Genomic DNA, 27,766 nt, shown 5'->3' with positions numbered 1-27,766 from the left:
CTTGTTTATCTCTCTTCGTTTCTCTTTCACTGCAAAATTTCTGTCGCAGATCAAAAAGCTGTGCCCACTCATCAAAAACTTGAGTGTTACCTCTTCAAAACATCCCACACATATCACAAACATCATCAAAACCAGAATGGACGCGACTTGGATGCCTGGCACGTGCAAGTCCAGAGGTGAGCACTACTTGGCAAAAAGTCCGTGTGGCAGCTACGAATATCTGAAACATTTTCTCCGAGATTTGGCCCTTGCAACATGTCTAGGGACATGCAACACAGTATCGAGACCACAATAGAACTGAAAACACGTTTTGTGAAAAAAATTGCACTTAGAACGTTTAACATTTCCACTCTTTAAAATTTTTTTAAAAAGACATACAGTTGCAGTTGGTCTCATGACAATACATCTGTCATCGTAACTGTAAAAAAGTACGGGCTGTTGCATGTGCATGTATGTAAACCATTCACCCTCATAAAATCGTATGGATCTTTTGATAATAACACCTTTTCAGATCGAATTTTCTCATTTTGAGGAGACAGAAGGAGCGACCGGTTTTACTTGCTAAAAACATTCAAAAACCACTATCGCATATATAGTTCTTTATTTAAAACAACCGGGTTCGACAGACTGTGTTCATCTTATGTTTGACCTCGTGCCAAGTTGCCATGTAGATAAATAATAGCATATTATAAGAGGTTTGTCAGAACTTAAATTATAAAAATCGAAAACATCTTTTTCAAACGTCTATGACCTTATATGTACAGCTCACAGATGACTGTTACGTCACAAAAATACAGTACAACCTTATACACCGTTTAAAGTAGATTTTCAACGTTTAGCGTATGTCCAAATTATACAAACTGATGAGCTGCTGTGCACTGTGTTTTTGTGACCAATCAACTGAGAGCGGTGTATATATATGGACATGGCCATTTGCACAAGGTGCTTCATGTTTTCAAATACTTTTGTTACGACAAACCTTTTTTTTTATAATGTGTTGTTTTCTATCAACATGTCTACTAGGTCCAACTTAAACTGTGCACGTTTCATAACAAAAAGATTTTTTAAGACCCGAAGATGACAACAAAGCCTATCGAAACGAGTTGTCTTAAATAAAGAAAAATTTATGCGGTCTTCGTTCTTGAATGTTTTTACCTTGCAGTTAGTTGCGCTCGTCAAAATTTACGCCAAAGGTTGCTATCTTCATTCACGTGTAAGATACAGTCCTGTGAAATCGGACGAATCAGTTATTTCAGGATAGGAAGTATGGGCGCTCACCTGGAAGGCGGCGTGCACCGTCTTGATGCGGTTGTGCTTGAGCACGAGCCGCTGGATGGCAGGGTTGAGCGTGATGGGGATGACGTCCAGGTTGGTCTCGATGCAGGTGACGACGAGCGTCTTGTCGTCGCAGCTGCAGCCCACGGGGCAGAAGTCGGGCGAGCGCGCCGCCCCCGCCGCCCCCAGGCACGCGAGCAGCGCCAGCAGCGCCGCCGCGGCCGCCGCCAGCGCAGACACGCAGCCTCCGCCTCCGACGCCGCCACCGCTTCCGCCCCCGCGACCGCCACGCCGCGCACACATCTGCAACAGCGATAGCATACCGCTCAGCAAGTGGACGTGCCGGTTCGGCCGCCAACGCACCTGCTTAAATCTAGAGAAAATAGGAGTAATCCGTTGAATTACAGACCCGTATCACTAACGTCGATTTCAGTGGGATAGTGGAATATACACTGCTCTTGAACATTATGAATCATCTCGAAGAAAACGATTTATTGACACATAGCCAACACGGATTCATGAATCATTATTCCCGTTGAACACAGGTAGCTGTTTATTCTCACCAAGTAATGAGTGCTATCGACAGGGGACGTCAAATTAATTCAATATTTTCTGATTTCCAGAAAGCTTTTGACACCGTTCCTGACAAGCGACTTCTAATTAAGTTGCGTGCTATAGCCCACCTTCTTAGCTAAGTTGTAACGTGGTTGCCACCTGTGCAGCGGGCGCGGGTTCCATTCCCAGCCGGGTTGGAGATTTTCTCCGCTCGTGGACTGGGTGTTGTCTTGTCCTCATCATCATTTCATCCTCATCACCGGCACGCAAGTCGCCCAGTGTGGCGTCGATTGAAATAAGACTTGCATTTGCCGACTGAACTTGCCCGGATGCGGGCTCCCGGCCAACAATGCCAAACGCTCATCTCCATTTTTCTTTGCTTGCTACGGAATATCGTCTCAGTTGTGTGACTGGATTCGTGGTATCCTGTCGGAAAAGTCACAGTTCGTAACAGTTGACAGAAACTCATCGAGTAAAACAGAAGTAATATCTGGCGTTCTCCAACGAAGCGTTACAGCCCTCTGTTGTTTCTGATCTACATAATCGGATTAGGAGACGATCTGAGCAGCCTTCTCCGATTGTTTGCAGATGATCCTGTCATTTACCGTCATTTAACGTCATCAGAAGATCAAAACGAAAAATGATTTACACAAGACATCTGTATGGTGCAAAAAGTGTCAATTGATTCTAAATGAGAAGTCTTAAGTCATCCATCCGAGGCTGTTATGTAGACAAGCGCCTGTGATGTAGATATAGAGAAGCGTCACGAATTCTAATGTTCATTAGTTATACCAGTCCCTACTTACTACAGTATGAACCCGAACACCACTGACCATTTTTCTGAGGCTCTTCACGGATATTTTACGAGTATTTTGTGTAACTAATCTCCAGTGGCTCTTTGCAAAGCAGCTGCATTTCGTTTGATTCCTAATCCCCATGTGTGTTTGTATTCGAACTGCGCTGGAAATACACTGATGAGCCGAAACATTATGACCAGCGCTCTTCGTGAGACTGACGCCGCCTGGTGGGGTTGCGGTCACGTGACGGGCTAAACAAAGTACAATAGCAAAGCAGGTACGTACGTGAACTCAATCTAGCAGCGATGCGGACCGCAAATGCGCACATTGACAACGTAGGTGACTTCGACAGAGCGCAGCGCCCAGCAACGTCCATCTCAGAAATGGGAAGCTTGTCGGCTGTTTGCGTGCTTCCTACTGTACGTCCCAGCAAGATTAGATCTTGATAAAAACATAGTGTCGGAGAAACGAATTTACTCTTTCCTTGATCGCAGTGCATCATCTTTTATTGCCGATTAATCTATGTTAAACACTGCAAAGGACATAGTCCCGGTGCCTTTAACAAAGCACTATAGGACTTAACTTCTGAGGTCATCAGCCCCCTAGAACTTAGAACTACTTAAACCTGACTAACCTAAGGACATCAGGTACATCCATGCCCGAGGCAGGATTCGAACCTGCGACCGTAGAGGTTGCGAGGTTCCAGACTGTAGCGCCTAGAACCGCGCTACCGTCCCGGTGCCTTTAACAGCAGAAATGTTCAAAGTCTCTTATCACTTAGACATGCGTTCAAGTGTCCATAGTAACTATAAAAAGAAGCACTAATTTAAACAACATAACATTAATTGTCATCTTATCAATAATACTGGAACCAGGGAACCACTAAATACGATTTTAGCAAGGGCTAGGATGTACAAAGAGGCCACAGATATTCAAAGCACAAAAACAACTTTGACGGAAAAGAAGGAGACTGAAATTACGTGAAATGGGAGCCGTAATGCTAAATAAAGCGAACAGCACCTTACCATTCTGCAGTACAAGTTCTCTGACACAAGTCGGCGCAGGATGAAACGTTAGGATGTCTTAAAGCACAGGTAAATGGGCGCAAAACAAAAATCACCAATGTTGTTGGAAGAGACTCTAGTCTGTAAAGTGGAACAAGTAATAAAGCAAATAATACGCAGTCTGTGGTGGTTTATCTCTGTATTGATAAGCAATGAAAGAGATGTGCAGTCCCTCATTGTGACATGAAGATGCAAGCTGTGGTAAAGGCTGGGAGCCACAGAGCTACAATCGACATGGGTTCTTTGTAGTGGTACGCCAACATGTTTCGTTTTGCTCAGTGATAAACAGGAAAGTCTTGATCACGTCCTTTATTTGCCTTAGACAGGCTGAGTCTCAGTACTCTGCAATTTAATCACAAAAACGAACAATGGCAGCATCCAACAGCTCAATACAATCACTTGACAAAAATTTTGTATACATTAGCTGAATGAAAATTGAGTGTTAATCGATACCCGGCTAGTAGCCGGTCTTCGATGTACATATAGCTCACATATTGCCGGCCGAAGTGGCCGTGCGGTTAAAGGCGCTGCAGTCTGAAACCGCAAGACCGCTACGGTCGCAGGTTCGAATCCTGCCTCGGGCATGGATGTTTGTGATGTCCTTAGTTAGGTTTAACTAGTTCTAAGTTCTAGGGGACTAATGACCTCAGCAGTTGAGTCCCATAGCGCTCAGAGCCATTTGAACCATTTTTGAGCTCACATATTCAAAAAACTGTAATTAAGACTGTGCATAGAAGAAGGCGCATGGAAACTATATTAACACCTCGTTCCCATTAAACTATCTGTAAAGAAGGCCACATAGGCACAGCTTAAACTGGAATAAATATGGAAAAGAATAACAGCTATGGTCATGTTCAAAAACATGTAGCATTTCCAGTAGAACTGATGAAAAATCCGCAAAAAACCTAAATAAATGCGAATCCATTTACCGAATCCATCCGTCCACTGCTCAGCAGTTTTCCTCATTTTATAACGTCCTAACACTTAAAAGCTCTAAAGGCAGCAGAGGGTCGTCTGGTTCCACGGCCAATCGCTGATGTAACCTGGTTGTCCTGAAGAGAACAGCTGAAAATACGTTCGAAACGTCGATTGCGTACTTTAATTTTTGTGTAATAATACAGCTTAACACCCAAAACGATTTTATTAGAATTGTAAAGTCAATATTTGCCTTTATATCCCTTCACAGTTTCAATAAAAATATCAAGCCGCATTACTAAGGTGCGAAATGTTCCAACGTTTCGACCATTACTGCAAGTTGACATAATCGAGATGATTGATCATAGTCACCCACAATATTATTAACATCAATGCAAAGTATGCATCGTAAGGCAGTCACACTCCTTGAAAAATTCTACCAAAGTGCTTTCGTTGTTTCATAGGAGTGAACAGCTGTAATATAATGTTTCTTTAGGGAAGTGCATTAGTTTCTCGTGCATCACTTGCACTTTTCCACATCTAATGAAGCTTTAAAAGGAACACTCACACACAGCACACTCACGCACACAAACACATACGCACAGTGTCTCGCGCGCCACAAGACAGCTAAACTTGAGCGCGGCCTTAGTGTCGCCCGTATTTAACTTGCGAGTTATCGCCCGCAGAGAGGAAGGCCAAAGTTTGAGAAGCAACGCTCCCAAACAAAAGTTTCCGAGGAGTGCCGCGGCGCGAGGTGGTTTCCGCGCTGGCCTCGGTTCGCCTCTTCGCTCCTCGCAAATTGCGCCGCAAGACTGCGCGCTGAGTTAGAAACCTTAAAGAGGCGACGATTCTTGCCCGGCGCGAGAAGAGCAACTGGGTCGGCTGGGGCGTCGCGACCGCACACACATTTCCAGTGGGACGCGCAAAATGAATTAGCAGCAGCCGTAAACAGCGGTCTCTCAGCTCTGTGTGTGTGTGTGTGTGTGTGTGTGTTGTCGGGATATACGCGCTAAAGTGGGACGCGAATTGTTGCGCAGTGGCGCCGTGACCGCAGCAGCAGAAACGTGGAACAACGGCTCCGAGGTCCCACCACGCAGAAGATCCCCGCCGCTGGGTGCACAAAGCAGGGACGCCTAGCGCACGTGTCGCCCTACGGGGAAAAGGAAGAACGGAATGAAAGGGCCGACACCGGGGTCCGAAGGGAATGAAGACGGAAACAGTGAGAGATAGGGAACGGACGGAACAGGATAGAACGAGGAAAGGACAGAGAGTGGGCGGAGGGGCGGACTCCGCAGATGGCGGTTCGCCGGTATTGATGGCTCGGACGAGGGCGAAACGGAAGAAAGAAACACGCACGACATTGTGCATAATTAACGCATCGGACGGCGAAGACGCCTAGGGGCTTGCGTGAGAGCGCGGCTGGTCGGCGAGGAGAGGAAAAGAGGGGGAGGAGGTAAGAAGAGGGGTGGCGAGGGGCAGCAGTGGCAGGGGCTATTCCATCCGAGACTAATTTCGGAAGATCAAACAGCGCGTCGGACGCGTGAATGCGATCCGGACCCGCAGTTTTAACGCGTTCCGACGGCGGCCAAGCATCAAAAAGAGGAGGCAGCAGCGAGATTTTTCCCTCCCTGCCGCCTCACACCAAGTCTGTGTGTGTGTGTGTGTGTGTGTGTGTGTGTGTGTGTGTAAAATAGGGACAATGAAGAACGTGAGAGATGTTCTGTGAAGAGAGCAGTCCATCTAAGAGACACACTGATGTTCCGCCACTTACAGTCACGAAATGGCGTACTCTCTATTTTCCCTTTCGGCGTTGGCGACGTCATTTCTGTGGTAAAAGCACACGGAGTACAGAAATTAACATGCTTACGGAAATAGTTGCGTAACTGGAATGAATTTCGCTTTCCCTTTAACATGCACTTACGCCAATATTCTGCAAAGTACGTTGCAGTACGGTGGAGATACTTCGCAGTTCTATCACTTACTAGCTTTTCCCTGTTGCATTCGCGAAAGTGTTTGGAGGAAATAACCTCGCTAAGCCTCGTACTGCTCAGATTTTACCACCATGATCATTTCGCGGCATACTTGAAAGGAAATAAAATATTACTTGGCGCTTCTTGAAACGTACGTTCTTGGAATTTCAAGAATAAATCTCACCGTATAATGTTTGCCACTGAGCCGAACAAGCTTATCCGTGATACCGTCGTACTGCCTAGATGAACCATTACCGAAACGTCTTCTTTGAATGAAACGTGCGTCGTCTATTACTCCTACGTGGACTGTTCTACGTAAACATTGAGTTACTCGAATAAAAATTGGGTAAGCTATCTGCTTCACAGGTGATTAAGCTAACACTTTACGAGTATTTTTCTAGTGGATAATTGTTGTTTGCTCTCCATAAATCACCGATACGTACCAGAAGATATCAGGTCGCCGATGCTGCCGCCACAACATGGATACTGAAAACATATAACGAAAGCCTGGTACCGAATGCAAATAACTCGTTATTTGCACTATCAGTCTCACACTTCCTTTCTTCCAAAGAATCTCATTTATTTTTCAAGTTGTCCGACTGCGTACATTCAGTCCCATCGACAGACGATGCTGAAAACTCAAGTACATCAGTCGAAAATGAAGTATTACTGCTGTAGGAATCCTTCAATAGATCTTGTTACCATTTCCAAAGCTGCAACATCGGAATTATGACGGATTCTCACGATAGATTTATCTTATTTTCGGCTGATATACTCCAGTTTCACGTAACACCTGACGATGGTAAAGACTGTAGCCAAATCGCTACGATGAGAATCGTACATATTATAAAAATGAATGTGTGTGTGTGTGTGTGTGTGTGTGTGTGTGTGTGTGTGTTCCACATGTACTAAATCACTGGACCGATCGCAACCAAACTTGGTAGACATATCGCTTTCTGTCAGGTAACAATCCTTGTGCAGGTAAGATCCACCTATCTATCATAGTTAGAAGATATGGCGTCATAAAAACTAAGATGCGTGAGAAACGGCCGCATTCTGGGGTGACACTGAAATTTATTACTTCTGTGCTGCTACTTCTATTCATAACATCTTTTGCAGACAATATCCACATATGTCACTGAATGTATCTACGGAATTATATCACTGTATGGTACATAGATCGTATCAAACACTGAGGTGCGTGAAAAACTGCCACGTCATCCGTGACGTTTAAATATATTACTTCTTTGCTATTAAATTTGTTCACAACACATTGCGCAGACAGTAACCACATATGCCGCTGAATGTACCTACACAAATATATCACTGTACGGTATATACTTCAAGAGATAAGACGTCTTAAACACTGAGGCGCGTGAAAACAATGCAGCATCATGCACGAAGTTTCAATAAATTTAATCCTTACTCCTAAGTCACTACTACAATCTAGTCAACTTAGTGTTACCCCTCACACCCTTGACAGTGCTTTCGACTGCTTTAAACTGCGAAGCGGAAACAGCTGTAGGAGAAAACAGTTGCAGAGTATGGAGTAATGAAGAGGTGTCGGCATAGAGAAGTTTACAAAACCACATTGTAGACATGTGAAGCACCAATGGTTATAAACTTGTACATTACGCAAATTTCTTTGTGTGATTGTTTCATAATTTCAGTTGTTTTCACGAATATATGGAAATGAATTTTTTTTTACGCTGCGAACACAGTTCATTCTCTTTGTTTCTAGTAGAAAAATTGGCAAAATAAAGAGCCTGGCAATGCCAGGTAGTCAGTTAGTAACATAACAAAATCGATACAAAGCACTATGGCGAGTCCATTAAACAGACAGCAAAACAATACGGCTTCGTGTCTATCAAAACCACGTACACTCTTATCTTAGAACTGTGACTGTTTCTTGTGACTGACTGCCAATCGTGCAATATAACAATAATTTATCTGTCGCTATTTGTGTGCAGTACTTTATATTTATTAAGGTTGAATGTCAACTACGAGTCTGTGGACCAAGAGTCACTCCCACGACATATCACATTCCGCTATATTTTTATGATGGGTCTTCCCTCTAAGTTATAGCACCATCCACTAACTGTCCTCAAGGAGACTACGACGTTATCGTTCTATAGTCACCAAATATAATTGTCATTGCGCCAGCACCTAGATTAATATAATCGTCATTGCGCTTGCACCTGCGCAGAACTTCGGGAAAACGTAAAGTAGAAAACTAAGGCCGTATGAAGGGCGAACTCCCATGCAAGTAGTTTTGTTTCGTTGGGTACGTTATACAAGCACACACTAGACTGTAGAACTTCAACTTCTTTCTCGAATATCGTCTGTTGCTCAGTGAGAGTCGAAAAATTATACTGTTACGACGAATTGCCATCCCTTTACGAAAATTAATTGAATGAAGATGAGTTGTAGTTAACCACGGATGTGCTATGTGGTTATAGTAAGCGAAAATTTGTTTATTTAAATATTTATTCCCAGCGAAAGTTTTGCTTAACCTTCCAGAAAGTTAGAGAAAATGCACAAAATTCGCTACGAAGCGGGAAGGCAATGAGAAATAAATACTATGTCAGAAAAACAAATGTGTGTGTGTGTGAATTCCTAAGGGACCAAACTGCTGAGGTCATCGGTACCTCGCTACTTAAACGAACTTATGCTAAGAACAACACACACACACACCCATGTCCGAGGGAGGACTCGAACCTCTGGCGGGGGTGGGGTGGGGGGTGGGAGGTATTGCAATCCGTGACATGGCGCCACTAACCGCGAGGGGAAAAAAAAAACTTCGTATGGCCTCGACACGAAAAAAGGCACAGTATTCGACATTCCACTTGCCAGACATGAAATTGCACGTGCTCTCGAACATCACACAATTTTCGGTGTATTTCAATAAATCCCCATCTACACACAATCTCGTTAAAACTATAAAACTGTGTTACAGATTCAGACACACATCAGATACGGGACCTCCGTGAACATTATCGGGTGCAGGGTATCCCAGGAGGAATGATCAATATTTAGGGACATGACAGGAACGATCATTCGAAGCAAATAAGTCTAGTAAATAAGCGTTCCAAAATGCATACCTTAACAGCTGTCAGCACTTATTCATTTTCCATCTCATATACTGCAAGCTCTTTGCTATCCATATTTTTAGAGGTGGTAGTAGTGGCCGTGCAGCCTGGCTTGGCATGCCTCGAAGCAGAGTGTCATCGAGTGGTCGTCAACTGTCACACAGTCAGCCTTTGCCGAGGATTCAGCGCCACTGTGCCGCCATCCTGACAGGACCATCTGCCAGTGGAGTCCAGCTGCTGTCTGATGGGGCCTTCCTAACAACTGAGCCACTGGTGCGGTCGACAGCGCCACGTGTCGCCAGCTAGCCACCAGTTCGGCGTTTGCTCCGTGGACGCCTGCGCCCCACACTTGCTACTGGCCGGCGGGACTTGGATTCCGCGGTTAGCGGTCAGTGACAGCTTGCCACATCACCCCTGACGCAGCACCGAGCGATGTGGCGCAGTGGTAAGCACACTGGACTCGCATTCGGGAGGACGACGGTTCAATCCCGTCTCCGGACATCCTGATTTAGGTTTTCCGTGACTTCCCTATATCGCTTCAGGCAAATGCCGGGATGGTTCCTTTGAAAGGGCACGGCCGATTTCCTTCCCCATCCTTACCTCACCCGAGCTTGCGCTCCGTCTCTAATGACCTCGTTGTCGACGGGACGTTAAACACTAATCTCCTCCTCCTCCTCCTTCCTCCTGACGCAGCTCGGTCACATGACACAGCGGCCGGTGTTTTTCTACGTCGGCCAACCTTTCAGCCACCGGCACATGAGGGACTGAGCTTGTCATAAAATTATTTACGTTATTCTGCTGTTATGTTGTCTTCCTTGCCTTTCGGGCTTTTTTCCGCAGTTGCGGACATATAAGTTGTATAGGTGAATTACCTTCTGTTGTAAGTGTAATGAAAGTGTTATTAAGCGGGACACTTTTCGATTTATTGCAAAGCTTCTTTAGTGATCACTGTAGCGGTATGATTTTTTTTTCTCTTACAATTTTGTTTGCTAGGATCTTGAGCAATTCGCATGCTCTAGTTATTACTATAAACAGTTTTGATTTTTATCGTTCCTTAAGGTTTTTTCGTTGTTTACTTCATTCATACTTCTTCTTCTTCCATGTGTACGTGCTGGGTTTTCAGCACACATCATTTTCACTGCACTAAATATATTCACGTTTCTGTGTTGAGAATCACTGTCATCTAGCCATTTCGTGTGTTTGGTTCTACTATCGCGGGATGCGTTCGTCTTTCGTTTGTTTTGGTAGTGGTGGGAGCGCCTGTGAGTGTATTTTCCGATTAGAATGTGCCTGTGAGTGTGTGTGTGTGTGTGTGTGTGTGTGTGTGTTTGGGAGGGTGTACATTTTCTGTCAGGTCGAATGGCTTCTGACGGAGCCCGATCCGCCACCTTCCACCAGAGCATATCCACACCATCTGCTCCACAGCGGCAGCTTCCCACTGACGTATTGTGAGTGGAAGAGTCGAGCCCGTCAGGTGTCAAGTGGAAAAAATTTCACCAACATTCCATTCCACCCCCCACCCCCCCACCATCCTTCCTGTCTGTAGAAAGCTACGTCAGCGAAACGCAGGCACCCCGCGCTCTTAAACACACACACACACACACCACACGAACATACGCGCGCAGGCATGCACGTTGTAGTTATTGTTAGCAGCCAGACACGGGCCAGACGTGGAATCCCCAACATGCGCCACACACGCCATGGGATGACTGGTAGCAAAAACGCGTTTCGATACAATCATTTTCGTTATCCCGTAAGCCGCGAGAATTGTTTATTCATCGGAGGTCGCTAAGCCGCATTGCGCTTATTTACTTGGCATGCGCCGGAACGGCAGGGATTTGTGCAATTGCGCGGGACCGCAGCGCGCTCGGCCCGCAACAAACCGCCGACAATAACCGCGCCGAGGCAGCGCCAGCACAGCAGCTCTCATAAAAGGGGTGGGCGCGCCATCTGCCGAATTACGGGCACCACCCTTCCCCCGCCGCTCCCCTCCCACCCCTCACCGCGCGCCAGTTCGATTCATTTCCTGCCCCCGGTGAGCGTAATGCTAGGGTTGCGAGGCACGGAAAAATAATTCGGTTTGGCATTGAAATTTCCTGGGCGCCCCGTGAGGGTAACTCGCAAACCACGCCCCTCCTGTGGGGAATCCCCGCGGAGAGCACCGTAGGTGGCGACACTTCAAACTGCACCCCATTTTTCACCCCACACTTCTACAACAAACCCTCCTAAAGCTCTTCGAGATCGAAGGAGTGCAGACGTAACGAATAAAAGAGAGGCAACTTCACTTGCCACGTTTGCATCCAGGACTCAGTCGTTTTCCCAAAGTTCCCCTTGCTGTTTATCAACTAATGGTAAGATACTTAAGTTCGTCTCAGAAGCAAGAATATTTTCGATGAGGAAAATGTTGTGATTGATGGACGACGTTATTTTACGTACGAGGGGTTTTCAGTAAGTAATGCGACACTTCTTCTCTGAAAGCAGGCGGGTTTAACTGATGATTCTGAGTTTCAAGGCTACGTATAGCGCCAACAACTACTGCAAATTCACGTAAGCATAGGGGCTGAAACGAGAATATTTATCGGCGTCCCACAAAAAATTTCTCATTTTTGCTAATGAAATTGTTCAAGAAAACAATGAGTTGGGTTACATATCGAACGCCCATCGTGTATACAGTCAAGGTTGGCTGTTTACTTTTATTTTTGAGGGACCGCTGTCGGCTACATGCCCATGTTCAGCGGTAGCGTAATTTATTTTTGTGTCCTCACAGAATGTTGGTACATGTTTTTGGACATTTTACTTTAATTTTTTGTAGCTTGTTTCCAGCACGTAGTTTTAGTGCCATGGACGAGGCAGCGTGCTACACAATAACGGTACCGGCCAGACGCAAATAAGCCCGCCAGTGTGGCCGAGCGGTTCTAGGCGCTTCAGTCCGGAACCGCGCGACCGCTACGTCGCATGTTCGAATCCTGCCTCGGGCATGGATGTGTGTGATGTCCTTAGGCTAGTTAGGTTTAATTAGTTCTAAGACTAGGGGACTGATGACCTCAGATGTTAAGTCCCATAGTGCTCAGAGCCATTTGAATTTTTTTGATGCACACCGTTCATTGCACACTGTTGAACATGGACCTCTGCAGCAGATCACCCCTACGTGTTCACACATTGACGCAACGACATCGTCAATTACGATTTCAGTTGGCAAGGGACCGTCGGTATTCGACCGTCTATCAATGGAAACGTGTCGGCTCATGAATCACGATTCTGTTACACTAGGTCGATGGTCACCTTATCAATCGCCGTCATCTAGGTGAACGGCGGCTCGAAAGGTACAGCGCCCCACGGACGCAGGCTGGTGGGAACTGCCCGTGTCTCTGATCAAGAACCGTGCTACAGTGGTTTGAGTAGTATTATGGTGAACTCACGCTGATGTCTCAGTGGCCAAATTCGCTTGAAATAAATCCTATGGTACCCATATAGGTCGCTATCGAGCACCATCATCGCGCACGCAAATCAGCGGTTCGTTATTTATGCGGATTTCACGACTGTGCGTAGACACCTAATACCACAGACCTCCACAAACAAACCAACGAACCGTCAGATCTCATACGTAGAATCAGTGATGTATTTCGTTCCAAAGACGGAGAAACAAGTTACTAAGAAGGCTGTCATAATGTTTTAGCTCATCAATGCATCTGTTGATTAGCGAATACATTTTGAAATCTACAAACATATTGTAAGTAGGCTCTTTAGGTTTTTTTGTTGGTAACGCCACGTAGCGCTCTGTATGAAAATCACTGACTGTGCTGTGTGCAGTCTGTGGCTGGTTGGCATTGCTGGAATATTTGCTATTGTAGTGCTGGGCAGTTGGATGTGAACAGCGCGTAGCGTTGCGCAGTTGGAGGTGAGCCGCCAGCAGTGGTGGATGTGGGGAGAGAGATGGCAGAATTTTGAGAGCGGACGATCTGGACGTGTGTCCGCCAGAAAAAGGAAATTTGTAAGACTGGGTGTCATGAACTGATATATATATATATATATATATATATATATATATATATATATATATAATGACTTTTGAACATTATTAAGGTAAATGCATTGTTTGTCTCTATCAAAATCTTTCATTTGCTGACTATGCCTATCAGTAGTTAGTCTCTTCCGTAGCTAGAATCTTTTATTTAGCTGGCAGTATTGGCGCTCGCTGTATTGCAGTAGTTCGAGTAACGATGATTTTTGTGAGGTAAGTGATTCATGAAAGGTATATGTTATTGTTAGTCAGGGCCATTCTTTTGTAGGGACTATTGAAAGTCAGATTGCGTTGCGCTAAAAATATTGTGTGTCAGTTTATTGATGATCAGAATAAGTAAAGAGAGAAATGTCTGAGCACGTTCAGTTTTGCTAAGCTGTTTGAAAATCAAATAACGTAAGAGGTTTAGCAGCACAGTCATTGTTAATTTTTCTAATGGGGTGTTACAATATGACATAAAAAAGTGCCTGTATATAGAAATTCATCATACACTGAGACTTCATAGCAGTTTAAAGACAAAAAAGCTCTCAATTCAGTGATAATTTTAAACAGTTCAGTTTTTTATAAGGAGATTCAGGCAGATGCCCATTTCAGACCTAGACGTATATCTCTTCTGCAAAATTTACGACGTTCTCAAGAAGACGTAGGATTCTTTTTGTACTGCGTCATATACAACAAACATCTGAGATTGGAATTAACTCACAGGACAGGAAGAAGAGTGCAATATTCCAGTACCTGTGTTTTTCCGAGTTACAACCCGAAGTTCCTTCGGGCATCCATGTATTACCCGAAGCTCCACATCTTACCCCTATTCTTCTCAAAATTTTCGAACAACTTGCGCCATTTGACATTGTCTAACTCTGTTTGGGGTGACAGATCCTACAAACGTACTTTGATTGTTTTTGTGGTGTCACCGCCAGACACCACACTTGCTAGGTGGTAGCCTTTAAATCGGCCGCGGTCCGTTAGTATACGTCGGACCCGCGTGTCACCACTATCAGTGATTGCAGACCGAGCGCCGCCACACGGCAGGTCTAGTCTAGAGAGACTCCCTAGCACTCGCCCCAGTTGTACAGCCGACTTTGCTAGGGATGGTTCACTGTTTACATACTCTCTCATTTGCAGAGACGGCAGTTTAGCATAGCCTTCAGCTGCTACGACCTAGCAAGGTGCCATATTCTTCTAGAATGCATTCGGAACAGATAATATTGTGAATCATGCACCGTCAAGAGCGACGTTAATCATTAATGGATTAAAGTTAAGTATCAAAGCAATTATGTCCACTTTCTGAATTCTCATTCCTTGTCATGTTCCAGACCGCACGTCAGTATAGTTCTTCCCTCTTCACGCCCGCCTGCGTGAGCTAAAACGCGTGCATTTCAGCCTCCTCTAGTAACACGGTGTTGGCTCTTCTTCCAACACAACAATTTTTTAGTCTTGCTGCCATTATCGCCAAAACTTCAAAATTACCTCTCTGATACCTTTACCTTTCCTAAAGCCAAACTGAAAGTGTTCTAACACATCCTCAATATTTTTTTTTCCATTCCTCTGTATATCATACTAGTCAACAACTTGGATGCAAGAGTTGCCGGACAGTAATAAGTAAGAAAGCCCTGCATGAAGCTGAATGCTGCCGCAAATGGCGCAATCAGCAGCACAATGAGGGTGGCGGGCATCAACAGAGGGGGGGCTGTGTAAAGACGGTACGCTCATCGATTAGATGTCAGTAGCTGGCGACCCGTCGCAATCAATCTGTGTGGAGGCAATCAATCTGCCGGCCCGGACGGCAGCTCAAGAGCCCCGGGACCGCGCGGCCACCGCCAGCTGCAGCGCCAGTGGGTCCCCTGGAGGCGCGGCCGCCCATTTCATTAGCGCCGCCTCTCAGCAGTGCAGGCCGGCCAACTGTCAGGGCGGGCGCTCCAGATACGCCGGCCCTCCAGAATCCCGGCTGTCGAGGAGCACCTCGTTTACGTCTCGCTGCTCGGCGTGGCGCGGCGCCCTCTAGGGGGCACAAACGAAGTGCCACAACCTCTAGCGCGGCGTCTCTCCGGCCGAGGGCGCTGTGGACTTCCACGTCGCTGGTTGTCTGAGGACCGGAGCAGCCGGCAAAGCGACGACCTGCCGACACCCGCCGCGACGCCCGCTACTTTTTTTCTCCCCTTTGCCCTTAGGGTTCTTTGTCTATATTTTTACCCCCGACATTTACGACACATCTTTAAAATGAAGTGTTGGTTGTGTATTGGTCTCGACACGTTTACATCTAATAAAATAGAACTACAAGATGTTCAAATGTGCGTGAATTAATAAGGGACAAAACTGCTGAGGTCATCGGTCCCTAGCCTTACACACTACTTACATTAACTTAAATTAACATGCTAAGCCAGCCGGTGTGGAGGAGCGCTTCAGTCTGGAACCGCGCGACCGCTCCGGTCGCAGGTTCGAACCCTGCCGCGGGCATGGATGTGTGTGATGTCCTTAGATTAGTTAGGTTTAAGTAGTGCTAAGTTCTGGGGGACTGATGAACTCATATGTTAAGTCCCATAGTGCTCAGAGCCGTCTGAACCATTAACATGCAAAGAACAACACACGCACCCATGCCCGAGGGAGGACTCGAACCTCCCGCGGGAGGGCCCGCTCAATCCGTGACATGGCGCTTCGAACCACATGGCTACTCCGCGCGCTATGTTCACTATGTGATCAAAAGTATCCGGACACACCCAAAAACACACTCTTTCATATTAGGTGGATTATGTTGCCTCCTGCTGCCAGGTACACCATATCAACGACCTCAGCAGTTATTAGACACCGTGAGAGAGCAGAATAGGGTGCTCCGCGGAACCCATGGACTTGGAACGTGGTCAGGTGATTGGGTGACACTTTTGTCATCCGTCTGTACGCGTGATTTCCACACTCCTAAACATCCCTACGTCCACTGTTTCCTATCTCACAGTGAAGTGGAAACGTGAAGGGACACGTACAGCACAAAAGCGTACAGGCAGACCTCGTCTGTTACCTGACAAGAGACCGCCGACAGTTGAAGAGGGTAGTAATGTGTAATAGGCAGATACCTATCCAGGCCATCACACAGGAATTCCAAATTGCACCATGATCCACTGCAAGTACTATGACAGTAAGGCGGGAGGTGAGAAAACAGGGATTTCGTTGCCGAACGGCTGCTCATAAGCCACACGTCACGCCGCTAAATGCCAAACGAGCCTCGCTTTGTGTAAGGAGAGTAAACGTTGGACGATTGAAAAGTGGAAAAACGTTCTGAGGAGTGACGAATCACGGTACACAATGAGGCGATCCGATGGTATGGTGAATGAACGGTGAATGTCATCTCCCAGCGTGTGTAGTGCCAACAGTAAAATTCGGAGGCGTTGGTGTTATGGTGTGGTCGTGTTTCTCATGGAGGTGGCTTGCACCCCTTGTTGTTTTGGGTGGCACTATCACAGCACAGGCCTATATTGATGTTTTAAGCACCTTCTTCATTTACACCGTTGAAGAGCAATTCGGGGGTGGCGATTGCATCTTTCAACATAATCGAGCACCTGTTCATAATGCACGGCCTGTGGCGGAGTCGTTACACGACAATAACATCCCTTTAATGGACTGGCCTACACAGAGTCATGACCTGAACCCTATAGAACATCTTTGGGATGTTTTGGAACGCCGAGCTCGTGCCAGGCCTCACAGAGCGACGTCAATACCTCTCCTCAGTGCAGCAATCCGTGATGAATAGGCTGCCATTCCCCAAGAAACCTTCCAGCACCTGATTGATCGTATACCAGCGAGAGTGGAAGTTGTCATCAAGGCTACGGGTGGGCCAAACCATATTGAATTTCAGCATTACCGATGGAGGGGGCCACGAACTTGTAAGGCATTTTCAACCAGGTGTCCGGATGCTTTAGATCTTTCAGTCACATAGTGTAGCTACCAGTTTTTGTGATTCAGTACACCATCTTTAGGCTTCAGCCAACACTATGATCTGGTTTCCGAAGGCTGTGACAACAATTTCGTTTCTCCAACCATCCACTACAAATGACCCAATTAGTCAAGGTGTGTGACGGAAGGTACCTCAGTACCACAGTCATCTCCTTCGTAGACTGTTACACTAACGAATGGTGACTTGGAAATAAAATCTTCTAACACACAGTTAAACAAAAACTGAGATTTTGATTACACAGAATGCGCATATGGTTAGCGTGGCTGAACAGTTCAAAATTCTAGGCGTTCAGAGAGATAGTAAGCTGTCGTCGAAAATCTGTGTTCAGGATCTAATTCAAAAACTAAATGCTGGTTTATTTACCATTAGAACAGTAGTGATAGTTCAACAGGAATAGTAGTCTACTTTGCTCATTTTCATTCGATTATGTCGTATGGTATCTTTTTTTATTACTTTTCTGATTCGGAAGATATATTTTCGGTTAAGAGACTGGCTATTCGTACAATATGTGGTGAAAGTTCGCGTACTCTTAATCGACCCTCTGTTCAGTAGTCTGGGAATTCTGACGCTGGCCTCTCAATACATATTTTCTTTAATACCGTTTGTTGTTAACAATAGCAGCTTATTCCCAAGAGTTAGCAGTTTTCACTCAGTTAATACTAGGCAGACATCCAGACTGCCTTGGTAACGCACCGCATTCACTATTGTGCAGAAAGGCGTGCAGTATTCTGGTGCATCCATTTCCATTAAACTGCCACAAGAATTGAAAATTCTGGACAGTAAACCTCGAACTTTCAAGTCCAAACTGAATAATTTCCTCATGGCTGATTCCTCCTATTCTATTGAGGGACTCCTGGAAGAATTAAGAAATAAAGCTAATTTCCATGTTATGTATTTTGATAACGTTTATTGAAACTTATGGCTTGTCATCTGCATAGGATTCATAGACGTTTCTTTTTACCTATTATTACACTTCAGTTATAATTTCATGAACTGACTCGTCTATGGCTATGGAGACTTCCCCCCCCCCCCCTCAAGTTTGTCTACGGAAAATTACATTGTTGTTGTTGTGGTCTTCAGTCCAGAGACTGGTTTGATGCAGCTCTCCTTGCTACTCTATCCTGTGCAAGGTTCTTCATCCCCCAGTACCTACTGCAACCTACATCCTTCTGAATCTGTTTAGTGTATTCATCCCTTGGTCTCCCTCTACGACTTTTACCCTTCACCCTGCCCTCCAATACTAAATTGGTGATCCCTTGATGCCTCAGAAAATTCCCTACCAACCGATCCCTTCTTCTAGTCAAGTTGTGCCACAATCTCCTCTTCTCCCCAATTCCATTCAATACCTGCTCATTAGTTATGTGATCTACCCATCTAATCTTCAGCATTTTCTGTAGCACCACATTTCGAAAGCTTCTATCCACTTCTTGTCTAAACTATTTATCGTCCACGCTTCACTTCCTTACATTGCTACACCCCATACAAATACTTTCAGAAACGACTTCCTGACACTTCAATCGGAAAATTACATATAAAATAAAATAATAGAACTAAAAGAGCGAGACTCGATAAGCGTCCAAATGAGTACTCAGTTCCCTTATTTTTTTGGTATGATCATATCAATGGACGCATATGGTAAGAAAGATGTTGATAGAAACTTTTTCGAACGCCATTTCTCAGGATTTTAACAGTAGGCCTCTCCGTAATGTATGGGGCCTCTTCTGCAGCGTCTGCCACTGGAGTTTTTTGGCCTTCTGCATCTATATCTACACGATTACAGTGCAATTCGAACTTACCTGTGTCGCAGATGGTTCGTGCAACCACTTTCAAACTATTTTTTAGCCGTTTCACTCTCGAATAGCACATGGAAAAAATAAATACCTAAACATACTGACGGAAAAAATCGCAACACCAAGAACTAATTAATGTAGAGTAATGAAATATCGGGATACATTTGTGTAGGTTACATTTTTAAGAGATTTACATTGCAAAATCACAAGTTAACGTAAGCGCGATATAAGCCACAACAAATGTGAAATGCTGGTACATTAATAATCTGTGTAACAGACAGAACGTTGAATACAAGAATGCAAACTTGCATGATTTGTGTTTGTTTTGTGTTGTACAGGTGCCGGATGTCAGTTTGTGTGATGGGTTACCATGCCTATTGTACGTGGTCGGTCAATACAGAGACGGTTAATGCTGTTCGTGGGCGACGCTGGAGTTGTTGTCCGATGATGTTCCATAAGTGCTCGATTGGAGACATATCTGGTGATCAAGCAGGCTAAGGAAAAGTCGACAGTTCGTAGGGCATGTCGGATTACAACAGCGGTATAATGGCGAGCGTTATCCTGTTGGTAAACACACACACATGTATGACAACGTTAAAGGTCAAATCACCAGAGTGACGTACAAATTTGCAGTCAGAGTGCGAGGAATAACCATGAGAGTGCTTCTGCAGTCGTACCAAATCGCACCCGAGACCGTAATTCCAAGTGCAGAACCATTGTGTCCAGCACGCACACAGACTGGTTCCACACCCTCAGCTGGCCTCCTAAACATCACGTGGCCATCACTGGCACCGAGGCAGAACTACCTGTCATCAGAAAACACAACAGACCTCCTCCTGTCCTCCAGCGAGTTCTCGCTTAACACCGCTGAAGTCACAAATGGCTGTGGTTTGGGGTCCGTGGAATGCACGCTACAGAATGTCTGGTTCCTAGCTGTCCTTGAAGCAGCAGGTATGTTACAGTTCGTTGTGTCACTGTGATGTCAACTAGTGCTCAATTTGCAGCTACAGATCCAATACGATGCGCCACAACCATGCACCGAACACTATGGTCTTCCCTCTCGGGAGTGCCACGTGCCGTAAATTATAGCAGGTCACCTGACGATCGTCACTTCTTTAGGGTTAGTCTTAAGCATACCGGACGGGTGTTAGTAGGACTCACGCTCTGTGGGATCCGTACAAAAAAATGGTTCAAATGGCTCTGAGCACTATGGGACTTAACATCCGAGGTCATCAGTCCCCTACAACTTAGAACTACTTAAACCTATCTAACCTAAGGACATCACACACATCCATGCCCGAGGCAACATTCGAACCTGCGACCGTAGCGGTCTTGCGGTTCCAGACTGACGCGCCTAGAACCGCTCGGCCACACTGGCCTGCGATCCGTACAAATTTGATCATTTATAGAAATATAAGTTTTGATTAGTTACTTTGCGAGTATCAGAATATGTGAAAGAAGTGGCTCTACTTTTTGACTGCACTGACATAAAAACATCAATTTTGTACATCGTCAAGGGACAGCAAACTTAATATTTGACATAAATTTCGACATCACACTTCTTCCTGAGAAAAATGGGTCGTAACAGACGCACAGACAGATGGACAACCTACAAGGGTTCCGACCCCTGAGTGCAGAATTTTCACTAAAGAAAGGTGCGATATCATGTTATCTGCTGCGGCCAAAAGACCTTGAAAAGTCCACACTGGTATTTATGTTTACCCGTTCAGCAAAACAGTGCCGGAATTGTGAGCATTGCCAAATGTGGCTTTTAAACGTTTCTTCTTGAAGTGGAATTGCTCTATAATACGTCTTCACTCGGTTAGTAACGTCCCTAAAGTATCTGTGCCTATGGTTTTCGGTGATTTCACATAGAGAGACGCCCCCATTACAAAAAAAAGGGAGAGAGAGAGAGACCCGAGGGCACAAAAACAAGGATCATAACGAAGGCGAAAAACTATTTCGTTTCGCAAAAATATTATTGCAATTTTCGACAAAACTACTACACCAATTTTCTCGTTGTTAATATTGGAGTGAAAACACGAAATGATTTAAATGCAGAATTCTTTTATTACTAGCACACATTAATGAAACTTCGATTCGCTTTCTGAGAAGGGAACGCAAAGTCTCCAATGAATCTGCGTGGATTTCGGGATGACAGAATTTCACGCTGATGATAACATCTCAGTCCATTACACCGATAAATGTTGTTCAGAGACGCGTCGAAACCGGTGCCATCGCATCTGTCACAGAATATTAATTCCCCGGAGTAACACGACTTCGCCTCTCAGCAGTGGAACAGCTGTCCGAAATATAGAAGGGAACGGTAAATGAAATTTTTCCGACGGACACGACAACGGTTTCACTTAAAACTTCAGCGCTTGTTACGCCAGCGAGGTGAGGCAGAAGAGGTAGTTAGTCGGTCGAGATTAATTCTCCCTAAGCCTCCGTGGAAGACAGACTTATCATATCAAAACCGTCCTGCCTGCTGCTCGCCTTAATGCCTGCTAAACCGATTAACAGCAAGGTTTCAGGAAATTACTATGGAAATTGCGTCATTTAGGCACACCTTGATCCCGGGACGCGATTTCAGGAATTTGCGCAACGACAGAGGCGGCGCTTTCTCGCTCGCTGGCTGCGACCGCGGCAAAGAGCGGAGGCGGAAAGCCGGCGGCGTGTAACGGGAGCCGGCCCGTCCCGAAACCGCGACAGGGCACAGCAGTACGGCGGCTCGCTTTGCCGGAATCGCTTTCCCAGCGAACTAGCGGTACGGGCACGCAGCTTCTATGCAGCGACGCTGCATTTCTAGAGCTCGAGTGTGACAAAATGTGGCGCTACATTTGATTGCAGGCTTTCTCGGCTGATTTCAGCAGTGAAAGATCTCAGCAAAGCAAGATTTCACTCCCAAAGTATGGTGCTATCGCCGACGTTCGTATTTGAGAACATGTGAAGCAACACAAATTTTCCTGACAGTCGTTATGCAGCATACTTACGATTGGTGATAAGAAAATAGATTCTTGGTCCAACAGGTATAAGAACACGAGAACAAGCAACAACAAGTAACTGAAACTTCCTGGCAGATTAAAACTGTGTGCCCGACCGAGACTCGAACTCGGGACGTTTGCCTTTCGCGGGCAAGTGCTCTGCCAACTGAGCTACCGAAGCACGACTCACGCCCGGTACTCGCAGCTTTACTTCTGCCAGTACCTGGTATGCAGAATAAAAACAACAGCCGTATTTCAGTCAGTTCTCATTTTTTCTATAAGTTTCGACACTTCACTGCTACCATCCTCAGACCCCCATTCACACTGTGAACGGTTGTGCCACAAAGCTTGGTGCAATGCAACACAAGCCTTCTAATAAATCTGGATTCCGTGAATATTTTTCTGAGGCGAGTACCTCAACGACTGTGGTGGGGCGCTCCATTCCTCCACTGGGGTGACACAACCGTTGAATGGCCATTGGCGCATGGGGACGTGCTGCAATCCGTATCCCCAACGCATTCCATTGCTCTATGGGATTTGACAGTTGTTGTCTAACCGTTGTGGCGCCCAAATTCGGAAAAACATTCACGGAAATCAGATTTTACTCGATGGATCCTGTTGTATCGCACCAATATTTGTGGTACATCCACTCACATTGTGCATAGAGGCCTGAGAATAACACCAGCGAAGTGCCAAGATTGGTAGCTAAAGAAATATAGATAAGAAGTGATTGAAATACGGCTGTTGTTTGGTTTCTACATTCTGTTTGATCAGCCACTGTCGTGAGTCTAAATGGATCCAAGAACAATCACCCGGAGTTTCCAATGCACCCCTGGTCGACCACCGTCAAGATTCTCAGCACCCGTAAAAATATTGTAAGATGACTATAATTTTGCACCTTACAAGCACTCATCCACATATTTTGCCGTGATCTACAAACACAATTAGGTATCATGTGATAGGTTGTACATCGTATAAAGGAGACTGACATTGTCGCGTAGGTCTTGTAAATAATTGTTAACGCTTATTGCATAAAAGGTGACGGAGTGTCTTTATTATAAAAACGGCGTAATAACTGATTGCCTATACTAGTAGAGGCTGGAACGCCAGTGGAGATGAAATGGCAGGCAGAACTCAAGCTCTGGGTGGAAGGCTCGCACAGGTGTTGGTCCTGCTTGAACACAGGAAGTAGCAAGACGGACGTCATAGCACCTGAGCGCTGGACCTCAGTAGAGTCGCGACCGGCCAGTGTTGTAACCGAACCGGAAGGATTATACTTCGGAAACTACGAAAATCTTGGACGCAGGTGAGAGGAGCGAAGAAGCGGCACCTCGGAAACCACGCAGGCTGGGTTATTTCCAAGGATTTTTACTCAGAAGCGTACCATTGTACGAGTATAGATTTTTCCTCGCAAACTTTCCGCGCTGGACGACAAAAGACCAAAATATGGTTGGTCGGCATTCGGAAGAATCTGTAGACAGGGAGAATATTCCGTGGTTTCAGGAATATGATTCGTTTTCGGAATTACGATGGTGGGAAGAGGAGCCTTGCTGGGAATCCAGCGGTGGAGAGACGAGGTCTTCCGTTGTGAGCGCCCGTGAGTGAGGGTCGCTCAATATCAGCTTTGTTGAGACAGACGGACTTGCTGTCTTTGCTCTCAAGAGAGTTTATAGTTAAAATTGTTTGGCACTGTATTGTTGCCAAATTATACGATTCTGGACTTCGTCACCGGGTTGGAAGTCGTCGTTGAGTACGCAACATTCAATGATTGAGAGCACTTCTTCTGCCTATACTTACGTTGAGACGTTATTATAACTCCGCCCTTGTGGCTGGGAGTTCGCGTTTCTCGCCTGTAGAACACAGAGAGGAGAAGACAGTATTAGAGTGTATTAATCAGAGGACCGCCTTCTGCAGTCCTAGTGTTTGAAGGAGTTTTATTTTGTGGCTAGAGTCCTTCCAGCGACGCAGTCGTGTACGAGAACCAGCACGATGACGCACCAGACGCAGTACATACGGAGATATCGCAAATTGCTTCGGGTTATTAGGGCCATAAAGCTAAACAGCTGTGATCACGTTACCTTATTTCCACTGACGTTCCACACCACTGTAGATCATCTTTGAAAATAGGGTCTTCTAGTGTTTGCCGGCCGAAGTGGCCGTGCGCTTAAAGGCGCTGCAGTCTGGAACCGCAAGACCTCTACGGTCGCAGGTTCGAATCCTGCTTCGGGCATGGATGTTTGTGATGTCCTTAGGTTAGTTAGGTTTAACTAGTTCTAAGTTCTAGGGGACTAATGACCTCAGCAGTTGAGTCCCATAGTGCTCAGAGCCATTTGAACCATTTTCTTCTAGTGTTTGGTACGTAGATAATGTCAGTCATTTCGCGTTATTCATGTTAGATCACGTGGCCATAAAAAGGGGGCAGAGTTGGGCAATTGATTAATAATTTTACTTAGGAAATTTAGACATTTGTCAGAAAGGGTGTTAGTAGTATTAGTCGCCTACATCATTCATTTATGTTTAGATTGTAATTTATGGAATTAAGAGATCCTAGGATCTGCTTCAGAGGGTAATCAGACAGGGCCAAATCATCATTTAAGCGTTTATTATTTTCCGTTGCGCACATTCAGTTTACACCCGCCTGGAGTAGCATCTTGGAATGTAATATGATGATTATTCACTGGTGTGCACCTAAGGACAAAAGACCCATTGCATGAAATGTCACTCGAAAGTAATATATCTCACCGCGCGGGATTAGCCGTGCGGTCTAACGCGATGCATTCATGGACTGTGCGGCTGGTCCCGGCAGAGGTTCGAGTCTTCCCTCGGGCATGGGTGTGTGTGTTTGTCCTTAGGATAATTTAGGTTAAGTAGTGTGTAAGCTTAGGGACTGAAGACCTTAGCAGTTAAGTCCCATAAGATTTCACACACATCTGAACATTTTCAGTAATACATTTCGATGAAACTTGGGCCGTACATAGAAAGACCTGCTACAGTATAGTGCACAAGGTAACAAAGATACGCCATGAGACGAACAGAAATAACAACTTTATGAAAGAACAAAAGTTACACTCAAGTCACCACGATTCGTGATGGTCCACTTACCATTACAAATGGCGGGACATGGTTCTTAATAGGGCGACGACAAGGTATGCTTTGAAAATGATCCCACACTGGCCACAAGATTGATAATGTGTCCTTGTGGTCCGGCGTTCCATTCCCCCACTAGCGCGGTTGACAACCACTGGCTAGCCGTTGGTGCATGTGTACGTGCTGCAATGCGTCTCATTTAAGTCAGGGTAACAGCCAGCCAGCCCAGTCGCCGAATATCCTCTCGTTCCAAGAGCTCATCCGCCTGCGTTGATCGATGCGGTCACGCATTGCCAGCCACAAAAATGAAGTCCGGGCCAAAAGCAGCCCTGAAAAGATGCACATGGGTAAGGAGTACAGTGTTAGAATAATGTTTACCGGTGACTGTGCTGTGTTCAAAGATTCGGAGCTCTTTACGCTGATGCAACATTATGCCTCCCCACACCACCCAAACGATCACATTCTACAGCGAACGTGAGTGCATTACGTCTGACCACCGCATTCCGTGTGAAGATGTGTCCGGCAGTAAGAGAGCAACAAGAGGCGTTAATCCACTCTGAGCATCGCCTGCAAAGCCTTAGGTAAACCGAGATGCAGACGTACAGCTGCCGGCTGTTAATCGACAACCACATGACAACAAGTCGCACAAGTTGACCTATTACGTCAACGTCACTCCGGCAGCCCACAACTTGGTGCAGCGCCGATTTTGTCATGTCATCAGATGCAATGGTTTTGCGTCTCTTTTTGTTGTTCCCCTGATTAGCTGGGTGGTAACGTGCTTGCCTCCCATGCAAGCGGCCCGGGTTCGATTCCCCGCCTGGTTGGAGATTTCCTCCGCTCGTGGACTGGGTGTTGTGCTGTCCTCATCCTCATTTCATCCTCGTCACCGGCGCGCAAGTCACCCAATGTGGCGTCGAATGAAATAAGACTTGAATTTGGCGGCCGAACTTCCCTAAATAGGAGCCTCCCGGCCAACGATGCCATACGCTCGTTTCCATTTCCCCGTATGTCGAAATTCGTGGTGCAGAAAGTAAAAACTTGGCTCTAAGGCAGCATGCTTACACATTTATTTGGATTTTCAACGTGCAGATCAGGCAAGCAAAAATCTGTGTAACGACAGAATGATCTGTTTTCTTTGGGGATTTTACACATCGCTCTTGATCAACTTCAGTAGATGGTAGAAAGTCCCCTTGCTTTGACGCAGGCTACCGTCGCGCTATACCATCGGTTGATCACCAAGTCAGCGCTCTTCCAAATTGTCCCAGACTTCGTGGCGATACTGCGTCGAGTCGTGCAGAGCACGTGGTTGTTGTTGATATCCGATAACAACTCGTTTCACTCGATCTCATACATGTTCGATTTAGTTCATGTCCAGGGAACAGGCAGGCTACTCCGTTCAGGTGATCCTAGTATGCCGAACGAAAGTGTTCACAAGAGCAGGATAATGAGCACGCAATCTATCATCGATCAGTATGACATTATCTTCAAAATGTTAGGATAAGGTCTCACTATAGGTGGCAGAATCTCGTCCCTGTAGCGTAGAGCTGCGAAATTGTCATCAACAACCACGAGGGGTGTTCGTGGGTCCCACGTTATGTTACCTCCATGAACATCACTCCGTCACCACCTTGTTGCAGATGTGGGACATGGTGCCGGAGGAGTTCTATGTTACGGTGTTGCCCCCAAATACGTCCTCTGCGATTATCAGGCCACAAGCAGATTCAAATTTCGTCTACAGACAACATCCGACGCCAATCCTAGGGCGCCAATTTTGCATGATTTCTTGTCCGTCTGTAATTGAATAAATGATGTAGTGCCCACCATCGTCGTCGGTAATAGAGTTACTCATAATTCAATCGTCTCCTAACAGCATCATTGAATGACAGTGGAGCACGCAGCCCACGGGCACTTAGATTATAAGCTCATAGACATCGAGCATCGTGTGCACCTATCCTGGATGAACAGCCTCTGTGGTGTATGACCTCAACACTGTCTGATAGTTGCAACTGATCCCCTGTCTGCATCTTATCACTTTGAGACTGATGCATACGTCGAGCAACTTCGCTGGTTGACAAGCCTTCAGCGCGTAATGTGACAACGCGGGCCCAATCATTAGTCACAGTTGTCCTTCGTGGCATGATGGAGATTCACTCTATTGTTCCACAGACATCTTTAATTCGTCTATACTGGTGCTCTGTTTTCAACTGAATTGCTGCAATCCATTCAAGTGCCGCATTCTACTGTGACTGTGTGTACATCTTGAAACAACATCA

General features: G+C 45.7%; 1 protein-coding gene across 2 annotated transcripts in view; it reads right to left on the bottom strand.

Annotated features, from left to right (window-relative positions):
• The window catches only part of LOC124607035 (leucine-rich repeat-containing protein 4-like), a 1,293,164-nt gene that overhangs the window by 66,004 nt on the left and 1,199,394 nt on the right, over nt 1-27,766 (bottom strand). For both annotated transcript variants that reach the window (XM_047139208.1, XM_047139217.1), the window contains one exon: nt 1,279-1,578. In XM_047139208.1, the coding sequence (XP_046995164.1) occupies nt 1,279-1,578 (300 nt within the window). The remainder of the gene's footprint in view (nt 1-1,278; nt 1,579-27,766) is intronic.

This window comes from Schistocerca americana, chromosome 1, assembly GCF_021461395.2.
Source record: "Schistocerca americana isolate TAMUIC-IGC-003095 chromosome 1, iqSchAmer2.1, whole genome shotgun sequence".
Lineage (NCBI taxonomy): Eukaryota > Metazoa > Arthropoda > Insecta > Orthoptera > Acrididae > Schistocerca > Schistocerca americana.
Note: the sequence above shows the minus strand (reverse complement) of the source record. Positions and strands in the feature narration are given on the sequence as shown.